This window comes from Dendrobates tinctorius, unplaced genomic scaffold, assembly GCF_039654945.1.
Source record: "Dendrobates tinctorius isolate UK_male_01 unplaced genomic scaffold, ASM3965494v1 ptg000027l, whole genome shotgun sequence".
NCBI lineage: Eukaryota > Metazoa > Chordata > Amphibia > Anura > Dendrobatidae > Dendrobates > Dendrobates tinctorius.
The window spans coordinates 3,555,012-3,567,284 of record NW_027361695.1 but is presented as its reverse complement, the minus strand read 5'-3'; the positions used below and the strand labels follow the sequence as shown (position 1 = coordinate 3,567,284).

The following is a 12,273-nucleotide window of genomic DNA, read 5'->3' as shown; positions in this document are numbered from 1 at the left end:
GTAAAAATGACTGGAGTACTGCATAAGTCGCTGCTTTGTGGCTGTTCTCCACTAGGGAAGTGCTATCATCACTGACTCCAGTTTAGCTGCATTGTATAGTGGGAGGCTATGGTAATCTAAAAACCTCTTTTTAGAAGTTTACATTTTTGTCCCTCCCCGCTGCTTTACACTGCAGTTCTGCTCTTTTTTTTTTCCAGATTATGTCAATAAAAAGAGATGTGGCTACATAATAACATAGGCCAAATTCTATACTTTATTTATTTATTTTTTTTCTTTTAGAGAATCTGTTTGTGTTTCCGTGTCAGTGGAATTATCGACCCGATCACTGCATGTACGGGAGCAACTGTAAATCTGCAGAAGAAGATGGCGTATCTATCCTCCACGGTAACAGGGGCGTCTATCACGATGACAAGCAACCGGCATTCAAGGCTTTCTACGAAGTGATACGTGACGTACGTGCAACAGAGACTTCAAATCATGAATATGGTGAGTTTTTGTATAGTTTTATGACGTATTAACCTAACGCTTTCTTTTTTCCTCCCCTCCCCCGACAGTATCCCTTTGATGGAAATCTGTTCCAGTCCATGTATTACCCCCTACAGTCAAAATTCCTGGAAAGCGTCCACACGTTATGCGGTCGGATTCCGCAGGTGTTCCTCCAGCAGATAGAGAACACTATGAAGAAGGTGTACGAGAGGCGAGTGATCTTCTACGCCGGATCTCGAGTCCGGAGCTGAGGAGTTTTCACTTTCGGTACTGTTCGGTTTTTTTAATTTTTTTTTTATTATTATTTTTTTTTACATTTTTTTATCGGTGACGTCTAATGCTATGCAAATATAAACCTCATTGGATCGGACAACGCGATTTACAACGTTTTTCAAGATTTTTTTTTTTTTTGTGCATCTCAAATCCAAGAGGAACGAACACCTGTATATTTCTTAGAAAGATAAAATCTTCTAAAAATAAATATAACTTATATATATATATATAAAAAAAAACTCCTGGCAGATAACAAAGACTGTTATAAACATTAGCCTTCACGGTGCAGGCAAAAAATTGGGGTGTTGCTCATAGCAGCCAATCAGCATTCATTTTAAGTCTTTTACGCGTAGGTGTTGCCATTAGGAGCCAATCAGAATTCATCTTCTGCCTTTTCAGCATGGGTGTTGCCATTAGCAGCCAATCAGCTTTCTCCTTTTTTTCAGCATGGGTGTTGCCATTAGGAGCAAATCCGAATTCATTTTCTGTCTTTTGAGCATAGAATTTGACATTATGAGCGAATCAGAATTCATCTTCTGTCTTTTCAACATGGGTGTTGCCATTAGCAGCCAATCAGCTTTCTCCTTTTTTTTCAGCATGGGTGTTGCCATTAGGAGCGAATCAGAATTCATTTTCTGTCTTTTCAGCATAGAATTTGACATTATGAGCGAATCAGAATTCATCTTCTGTCTTTTCAACATGGGTGTTGCCATTAGCAGCCAATCAGCTTTGTCCTTTTTTTTTCAGCATGGGTGTTGCCATTAGGAGCCAATCCGAATTCATCCTCAGTCTTTTCATCAGGGGTGTTGCCATTAGCAGCCAATCAGAATTCAGCACACATTCAAAAAAAAAAAGAATGTAAGAAATTTGAATGGTTGCTATGGGCAACAGATCTTATTCTTATCTGTAGCAGGTTTTTTTTGCATACATGAGGCCTAATTACCCCGGTTTTTATTTATTTATTTTTTTTGTGCTTTTTTTTTTTTTTTTTAATCTCTTCTGTTGGAAAAAAAATGAGTGTTGCATTCCCAGGAAGGAAAGAGCTTCAGGTTACCTATAACAACCAATCAAGATGTCCACTGATTGCCACGGAATGACCCCATACATGGTCACAGTAGGGATCTCTCAGATGGGAATAATACGCATAATAGTGATGAATAAAAATTGGAATTTATATTGTAAAATTCCTATAATCCGGCATCTAATAATGGAGTCTCGCAATCAAGAATATAGAATAATGTATCACCTCTCCGGTTTAATTGGTTTACAACTTATGCGAAACTATGTGTCTCTATGGTAACAATCGGCAAACAAACTCTCCGATCCTACAGCCCTACTCCCTTCTGTCTGTCCGTCACCAGAATCAGTGATAAATGAAAGCAGGATTGCGGGATCTGACTACACAGCTCCTGTTTGTAGTCTGTTACCATAGAAACGCATAGCTCTGCATAGCAGCTGTAGACCTAAAACAAAAATCAGATTTTTTTTTTTCTTTTTTAATCAAGACCATCCACCAATGTTTTTCCTTTTTTTTTTTTTTTTTTATAAGAGTTGCATTAAATACTTTTATTTTTACAGCTAGTTTTTTTTTTTTTTGGGGGGGGGGGGTGGAGACCCATTTAAATAGCGTTCAAGAGCTATTAATTTGTATTATTTTTAAGCTTTAAATTAGAAAATGTAATAAAATATATATTTTCTGTAATAAAGCCGTGGAATCATGAAACATTCTCACATTAATGGTACGTGTATTCCCAACCTGCCAATGTGACGCTCGGCTTAAAAGAAAGATGAGCTGCAATACCATGAACAACCTGTGAGCTGGTGGGGCGCTGTTGGAAGTATATAATTCTATATGTTTTTTGTTTTTTTTTTTACTGATGTAAAACTCCTTTTAGGGTGTGGTTTTTTTTTTTGCTTGTTTTTTTTTTTTAATTCTTGGAGCAGAAACTGAGCGAAAACTCCCAAGTTTTTGCACAGTTTCCAGATTTAAAGGAAAATTTGGACAAAAATTCCTACAAAAATAAAAATAGCCTTAGTCTTTTGAATAAAATTGCTGGAGGATTTTTTTCATAGAACGCTGCATAGTGATGTTCCTCTGCTATTCCTCCTGGAAATATAGGAATACATTGACAAATGGGTGTGTAACCTTGCCGGCACAGTATGACTACAGGCTACCATTGCTTGCAGTGTGGATGGATACACACCCTTCCCAATTGTAAGACCCAGTTATATATATATATATATATATATATTTTACATTTCCAGGAGGGACAACAGAGGGATTAAAAAATAATAATAATGGGGAATGAAAATAATTACCAAACTTATACATGTTAGGGGAGTTAAAGCGTCATGATATGGAGGGTGGATCTCATTGAAGCAGTACCCAAATTTTGAGCCCCCCCCATGGGCAGCGGATTATTAAACCCGTCCCAATGTGGCATTCTATATAAGACAAAGGACCGTACATTGTAATTCAGTCCTCGCCGCCGGGGCTGGAAGTCTGACAGTTTCCTCACATCCAGTTTTATTGCTGCCCATCGTCTCCACTTTTTCACAGCGTGTGGTAATTGATAGTGCCGCGACTACTGCGGGAAATCCAATACGTTCGCACTTAAGCGACTTTTGTGTAATGCTGATGAAGTGCGTCGCTCGGGAAGGAGGCGAAGATTAAAATGTTTGTTGTCAAACAGGTTATGATTCCGTGCAGGCGCAGGAAGGAGCCTGGTATTGATTCATGGGGAGTCGGCACGAGGCACTGAGACGCCTACTGGTGCCATGCGTGACGGTATTAGGAAATGTGCCCGAATCAAACAATTAAGGCTAATTTTAGGGATTCCCCATCCCTTATGAGCAAATTAATTTTTTTTTTTAAACCCAGAGTACAAAAAAAAAACAAAAAAACTTTGCCATTGGGTTTAGTTAAAAATGGTGCACGGTTTGGCGCTTTGTTTCGTTGCTCGTACAACTTTGATGCAGCCTGCGGTCATCAATCAGCTGAGATGAGCTCTAAAAATAACACTCACTCTCTGTCAGAAGGAGCTCACTGATGGATTCTTAGTTGACTCATTCTGCAGCCAGCAATAGACAGTGGAACACTGAGGCTACAGAAAGCGAAAGGTGGGAAAATATTGTAATCGAGCCCAATTGTGAAAAATATTAGCCCCCAAATTTATGCATTTAGCTAAAGGAAAAAAAAAGAAAATTGTCAACCCCTTTTTAAAGGGACCCTATCGGCAAAAAGATGCTCAAAAATTATTATATAGATTTAATGTTGTTTTACTTCAGGGACAATTTTCTTATATATTTTTTTTCCTTTATTTAAATGCATAAATTTGGGGCTAAAACAATTTTTGCAATTGGGCTTGATTATAAATTTTTCGATCGTTTGCTTTTTTTGTAGCCTCTGCGTTCCACTGTCTACTGCTGGCTGCAGAATGAGTTAACAAAGAATCCATCAGTGAGCTCTTTCTGGCGGCCTTGCGGGAGAGAGTTTGACTGTTATTTGTCTTGAGAGCTCATCTCGGCTCATTTATGACCACAGACTGCATCAAAGTTGTGCGCGCAGCGAAACAAAAGCGCCCATACGGAGCAACATTTTTAACAAAACCACCAAACGATGTTGTACCCTCCCTGCAGGGCAGTGCAGGGGAGCGATTACTGTAATTGCCTTCTGCACCGCCCCAATGACTGAAAGCAAACGACTACAGGGAGCGATTAAAGTCACCGCTCGCTGTGATCACTCCCCTGCAGTTTGATTGACAGCCTGCTCTGCAGCGTGTGTGCTCAGCAAGATGTCAGTCAAGGTGCCTGTGCGTGATTAGAGCGCACTCACTGTATACTGTGTGCTGATTGCCCCGGTGCCGCCTCTGGAACGCCCTGCCTGTAAATTACATCTATAGTATGTTTTGTTTTTTTATTGCTGGTTCCCCTTAAACCACCCAATTTAATTCATCAGTGTATGGCGGTATTATTTGGACTCTGAACTGTAGTATTATGTCGGACCTATGAGGCAGTATATCGGGTGTTTAAAGAGGAGCGGTCAGCAAGGCGTAAGTCGGCAGTTTTTGCTCTTATTTTAATGCCACTGCTCCCCTGAATAGTCCCCTTTTTTTCTGTTTTTTTTATTTTTTTAATCCGCCATATAGCTGTAGAAATATGGACCTTTTTTTTCCCCTTAAGTACTAAGTTTCATTGTGTACAGTAAGAGCGAGTGGTGCACAGGATCCTCAGAGGCGTGTCTCTAGGATCCTCAGAGGCGTGTTTTTAGGATCCTCAGAGGCGTGTCTGTACTTTTAACCCCCCCCTTGTAACGAGCGTAAAAAGTTTAACTAAATATAAAGGTGGTGGGGGAATACTCAGGTGGGACTGAGGTTGAACACGTGCACCTCCACTTCATCCATTGTCTATGGGACTGTTGGAGATAGAAGGGCTCCGTTCTTGGGATCAATATACTAACGGGAGTATCATTTAGTTACTGCATATTATTTGGGCACTATATGGCGGCATAATATGCAATTTCCTAAAAATGGCAATTTGATGTTGATTGAGCTTTTTTGCTTGTTGTCTAAGGCTCAAACCACTCCAGTTAAAACATCATATGTCCAGATCTAGTTCATATCTAAAAACAAAAAAAAAAAGCCCTAAAATGAAGTTTGGTAACTTTGCAAATACTTTATAGGAAGCCTGACGGTAGATTGATCATGTCTGTTTCCATTGAGGCCCATGAAATAGCACCCCTAGTGGCCGGTGTAAACACTGCAGAACACAGATCCTGTAGTGCTGTACATGTTCCTATCACATCTGCAACTTTTTATAAGGCTCTGCTATCTATCGGCAGGACTGGTCTCTGCAGACAGGGCCGTGCGTTGTAGAAGTGCCTGGGGTGGACCATGATTCTAGATTGAAGAAGCGATTAATTCTGCCATACGTTGGCTGGTGCCCTCGGTAACACCGCCTGTAAGGGCTTTCCCTCCATATTATCCTGTCATTCAACTCCCTACACTACGTAGAAGTGCTCAGAGGGCGTATCAATGCTCTAGAACCGCGTCTTCCTAGTGCAGTGACACGCCCACATGCACTTCAAGCCTAATTTGCATATTCCAAATTTTGGTTGTCTTGGCACTTCTTGAGTTTTGTTATCTCTTTTGACTTCCGCCATCACCCAATTCTCCATGTGGTACACCCCTCCCCCTGCCGGCTCCATGTTATTTCCTGCATTATGGGGAATACACGTTAGCATGTTGCCTTTTTTTTTTTTTGTTTATTTTGCGTTATTACATAAGTGCATTATATTATACTGGAACTGTGAAATCTGCCTTGTGACTTCCTGCGGAATCTCCGCATTGATGGTTTATGTCTCCCAAGGAGACAATGAAGAAGAGAATATGTACAGTCATCACTTCCAGGCGTACGGGACGGCTGGATGAAGCACATTGCTGGCTAGTGTGTTGTTACCCAGCAGTCTGCAGCATGGCAGCTCTCCGGCTTTTGTGCCCTTTACGACTCTCGGGGCATGCTGGGAGATGTCAGGTCATACCAGTTCATGGCAGACCAGTGATGAAGGCTGTTCTGCGGATGGATGGGCGCACAGAATGGCTGCTCCCAAATTTGTGCAGGTTATTAACACTTTAAATGTCTGATTTTTGTTTTTTTGTTTTTTTTTTCTAATTATTTGCTAATTTTTCCAACTTCTCTCATGTGTAACATTAAGTTCGAGAATAAAGATGGTAAAACAATCCTAGATGTCGTCATGTTCTTATCTGCTTATTTTAAGGCGGAGGACGGACAGATTGGATGGGACCACCAAAATGCACTTTATTGTGACTTCTCCCCCGGTGCGGAGTTGATCACCGGGGATCTGCTGAAAGGGAATCGCAGTATTACGTACAGCCAGTTGTGCCAAGTTCAGGAACTCTCTTTACCATCTAAAGCCGCCGCCATTTTTAAAAAATGTTTTTGCTCTGATTTATGAGCTTAACCGCATGGTCTGGACCAAAATCTACAGACCGGCCCCGAAATCGGCAGCCTTATACATATGCCTATGAGGCTGTAGCATTCGAGTGATAAAACCCATGGCAGGGCTGTAATAATTTAACTCTCATTGTCGAGGTTACCGACCACCTCTGCAGTCTTATCAGAGGTGGCCAGATTCTAGGCAAGTAGTGCATGTCTGCAAGCTTTGCTCTGCAGCTAGCCGGAATGCTTGATTCGGACCCTTCTCCGATGTAACGTTGACTCTGCTTGCAGCAACGAAGAGCGCACAGTACTGATCAACGGCTCCCCCATGCCATCGTCCTGAGCTGTCAATTTTAAGGAGTGCCCTGACCCCTGGACAAGAAGGAAGATGAGGGAGTGATGCTGTCCTGAAGATAGAAGATGCAACAACTCCTTTAATTCTATGCGCAGAATTCAGCACTGGAAAGAAATGATGATCTGTAGCAAATCCACATAGATTTTTTTTTTTTTAATTTGAAGGTTTTGCAGCAGATATGTTGCGAAATAAATCTTCACCAAATACGCAACGTGTGAACGTACGCCAAGTTGAATTCGCAATCTCTTCAATTCATCCAAATGGGATTGTATCATAGGAATGGGAAAGATGCAGAAAATATCCTCAGGTTAAGTTCACATGTTGCCTATTTGGTATAGATTTTTCCAAGGCGTATCGGCAGTAAAAAAAAAAAAAATCCGCACCTGTTCCATTCACATTTTGTTGTAGATTTAGCGACAATTTCACCCTTTCTATTCTATAGGGTGAGATCTGCACTAAATCTGCAGTAAGGGTATGTGCACACCTTGCGGATTCTGTTGCGGATCCGCAGCAGATGTGGCCCTGCGGATCCGCAGGCACTGTACAGTACAATGCAAATCAATGGGATTTAAAAACCGCTGCGCACATGCGGAGGATTTTTCCGCGGTTTGAAATCCGCAGCATGTCAATTCTTTCTGCGGATTCCACAGCGGTTTGACACCTGTTCCATTTTCCAGGTGTCAAACCGCAGGCAAATCCGCAGGTAAACCACAGGTCACTTTACCTGCGGTTTTACCTGCAAATCCGCAGATGAGTCCGCACTGTGTGCACTCGCCCTAAGAATTGACTCGCTGCATGTTTACGTGCAGAAAATATCTACGTAACTGGTGCCGTATTACGCTGCAGAATTTCTGCACTTAAATCTGGTGCAAATACACAATGAGTGACCGACCAGCAATTCTACATCTGAAACCTGTGCACAATTTCCCACATTATTCTTGCATTTTTATGTGAAATTTTTTGTTGCCATAAAACCATAGATCCCAACGAGTCCAATGTTTTACAAGCAGCCATTGACTTTCATGGACGCACGTGATCCGATGATCCGATCAAAAAAATTTTTTTTCTCCATTAAACATAAAAAAAAATGCATGTAAAAGAAAAAAACTCACTTGTGTTTTTAATCAAACTTTTCTTTTTATATTCTGGAAGCGGTTGTGAAGAATTGTATAAAAGTTTTTTTTTTTTTTCTGAAGTGTTTTAGATTTTGTCATCCTTTTGATTGAAAATTATCTAGTAGTTTGGAACAGATTCCATCAGGAGACGCTTCAGAGAAGTCACCTGTGGTTTTTTTTTTTTTAATCAGGTGATTTCAAAACCTCTTGAAGGGGGAAAAAAAAACACTCCAAAAACTGCTCATATGGACAGAAAGGTGGATTTCCTATAGAAATGAATGGAAAGAATTTTCCAAGTGTTTTTGAAGCAGAGATTCTAGAGTATCCATTAAGCCCTTTCCAATGTTAGTGCGCCCACGTCAAAGCCCGCACCTTTCCGTACACGTGTCAGCTGATCTATACAGCTGATATGTGCCCGCAACAGCCGTGGGTGGAATCGAGATCCACCCGCGGCTGTTAACTAGTTAGATGCCGCTCTCAATCTCTGATAGCGGCATTTCACTCTCGCTTACCGGAAGCGCGTCTTAAATCCCGCCCATCGATGACCCTGTCACATGCGCAGGTCATGAAGCAGACCTCTATAGTTATCATTGTCAGGTTGTTATGAGCACCGCCCGGTGGTCGCCGCACATAGCAAGTGAGCATTTCTACTGCATACAGGCGTCGCCTGTGTCTAGCAGAGGCGATCGAAATATTACAGCTTCTAGTCTCCCATGGAGACTGTTGAAGCATGCAAAAAGTAAAAAAAAATTTAAAAAAATATTAAAACTTTATAAAAGTTAAAATCACCCCCCCCCCCTTTTTCCCTATTCAAAATAAAATTAAAAAAAATTAAATATACACATCTGGTATTGCTGGGTTCAGAATCGCCCAATCTATCAATATAAAAAAAATTAACCCAATCGCTAAACAGCATAACGAGAGAAAAAGTAAAAACGCCAGAATTATGTTATTTTCGTCGCTGCAACATTGCATTAAAATGCAATAACGAGCGATCAAAAGATCGTATCTGCACCAAAATGGTATCAATAAAAAGGTCAGCTCGGCACACAAAAAATAAGCCCCCACACAACCCCAGATCACAAAAACCAGAGACGCTACGGGTATCGGAAAATGGCTCAATTTTTTTTTTTTTTTTTTAACAAACTTTGGAATTTTTTTTTTTTTCACCACTGAAATGAAAAAGAACCTAGACATATTTGGTGTCTGTGAACTCGTAATGACCTGGAGAATCATAATGGCAGGTCTGTTTTAGCATTTAGTGAACAAAAAAAAACCCACAACAGTGGAATTGCACTTTTTTTTTCTTTGCTATTTCACCACACTTGGAATTTTCTCCTTGTACATGATATGTTAAAACCAATGGTGTCATTCAAAAGTACAACTTGTTCCCGCAAGAAAAAAGAGCCCTCACATGGCCATATTGACAGAAAAATAAAAAAGTTATCACTCTGTCAATTCAGACCTCCTGCTTTGCCCTGATGAAGGGCGTACTCCCCTGAAACACGTGTCTGCAAAGTTAGTGTCTGGTTTAGCTTTAATCCTAAATCATGTGCCAAAGCTTGTTAAAGGGTGGATATTGACTTTTCGGATTGCTATGTCTAATAGAAGTTCTTGTCCTCTTCCTCCCTGAAGAGGATATTTTCGTATTTAATTCCCCAGGTAAGTGACCTACGTGCACATGGCCGGCCTCTAATTCTTCATCGTCCAGTTCTGATGATCGCCTACCGTCGTAGGTGGTTTTCCAATCTCATTAAGTGATGTCATATCCGAAGAACTCGTGGAAGTCTACCTCTATGAACCCCAACTATCCAGAGAATAAGGGTATGTGCACACGTTGCGGATTCGCAGCGGATTTGGCTCTGCGGATCCACAGCAGATTCTCCTGCGGTGTCCAGTACCATTATTTTCAATGTAAAATAAAAAACGCTGTGCGCATGCTACGTATTTTTCCACGCGGGTTTGAATCCGCAGCATGTCAATTCTTTGTGCGGATTCTGCTGCGTTTTCTACACCTTCCATTATAGGAATCCACATGAGTAAAAACGCAGGGGAAATACGCACAAAAACTGCAGAAAATCTGCACTAAATCTGGAGGTAAAACGCAGGTCATTTTACGCCAAATCCGTGCGAAAAAATCCACAGCAGAATCTGCAACGTGTGCACATACCCTTCAGGGCCCCTGCATTGGTATCCTCTTACAGCTGCGGGCGGAGGGGAGGCAGATATGCAGAATTAAAAAGAAAGAGGCACAGATAAAAACACTGATCTGTGCTGCTGCTTTCTAGTAAGTATTTATCTCACCCTGATGCAGTAGCTACAGCTACACTGCTCAGTACTGCTAAATAATGTTCTCGATGCTGCTCCTTCTGAACGTGTGAGTCGGAGTAGTCTACCTTGTAAAAAGAAAGCGGATGCAACTAGACAGAGGCGTATCTAGACTTTCTGGCACCTGGGGCAAGAATTTGGTTCGGCGCCCCCCCCCCCCCCCCATGTACATATGCGACTTGCACACTTAGCCATGTACCCACGAGCTGCTCTCCCTAATGCTCTCAATGTTCAGTAAAAAACTGAAAGCAGGAAGAGAAGCTCGTTGTCACAAGACTATAACTATGAAAATCGCATATGAGTGAAGTGTCCATGTGATGACTACTGGAACCTGCAGAGCTGAATCCTGACATTGCAGCTTCTGAATTCTCACAACGAATGCACTGCACACTTTTAGGATTCTCCCTTGCCGATGTACAGTCATGTCAGCACAAGTATGTGACTTGGATACTTATGGCCACACTCCGACTAGACGTGCCCGGCCTCGCTCTGTTCATTTTCATTGAGTGAGGCCACACATGTCTAGTCAGCATGTTACCGCATGTATGTAAATTACCGGCACGAGAGAATCCTGACAGCGTTCAGTGAGCACTGTGAGAATTCAGAAGTCTGCAGTCACATAGAATGACAGCAGACTCAGCACAAACCTGGACAATCCCTGTAATGTTCCTAACAAATAAAAACAAGAGAATAAGTCAGTAGCACAAATAATATTTACATCCAGGTGCCTTATAGATGACGTCGTCTCTGGAGTTGTTCTCCTTCTTTTCTTCTTCTTGTCCCGACCCCATGATGAGTTTTCTCATCCACATCTCGTCTCTGTCGCCGTCCATCTTCTCCGGTCTTCTGCAGCAAATCTCCACACGATGCCCTTAAAGATAGAAGTGTCATTATAATGCTCCCAAATAAAAAATATCTGTAATATACTGTCTCCTCACACTATTCCCCTCCTTCCTCATACTGTCTCCTCTATCATCCCTCCTGTTCACCATACTGTCTCCTCATATATTTACCCCTCACTCTCTATACTGTCTGCTCACACATACCCCTGATTACCCATACCGTGTCCACATACATTAACCCGTTCGCACCCCTTACTGTCTGCACCCATCCCCCATACTGTTTCCTCATACATGCCCTCATACATACTCTTCATTTTGTGTCCTCAAATCTCTCCACACACATTAAATACCATCCCCACTCCAAATCCCCCATCCCCAATCCCCCACACACATTAAGTACCCCCCATCCCCACTCCAAATCCCCCCACACATTAAGTATCCCCCATCCCCACTCAATAACCCCTCGTCCCTACTCCCAAATCCCCCCACACATTATATACCCCCACTACAAATCCCCCCACACATTAACCCCCATCCCCACTCATTAACCCCCATCTCCACTCATTAACCCCCCACACATTAACCCCCATCTCCACTCATTAACCCCCCACATTAACCCCATCTCCACTCATTAACCCCCATCTCCACTCATTAACCCCCACACTCATTAACCCCCATCTCCACTCATTAACACCCATCCCCACATTAAACCCCCCACTCACTAACACCCCCCCATCTCCCATCTTCGGTGGTTCTTCAGCTCCACAGAGGAGCACACTTGCCACCAGCGTTTGCTCTGGGCGCCGGGGAGTGACGTCAGCAGCGTGATCACATGACCTGATCACGCTGCTGACGTCGCTCTGACCCAGCGGTCAGAGCTTCAATTGTACTGGCATCTGTATGCCGGCGCGGCCTC

At 42.2% G+C, this 12,273-nt stretch overlaps 1 protein-coding gene across 1 annotated transcript in view; it reads left to right on the top strand.

Annotated features, from left to right (window-relative positions):
- The window catches only part of GXYLT2 (glucoside xylosyltransferase 2), a 46,555-nt gene extending 40,059 nt beyond the window's left edge, over positions 1-6,496 (top strand). Inside the window, exons 6-7 of the mRNA XM_073569695.1 lie at positions 280-452; positions 555-6,496. Of these exons, the coding sequence (XP_073425796.1) occupies positions 280-452; positions 555-737 (356 nt within the window). The 3' untranslated portion in view covers positions 738-6,496. The remainder of the gene's footprint in view (positions 1-279; positions 453-554) is intronic.
- The last annotated feature ends 5,777 nt before the right edge of the window (positions 6,497-12,273 follow it).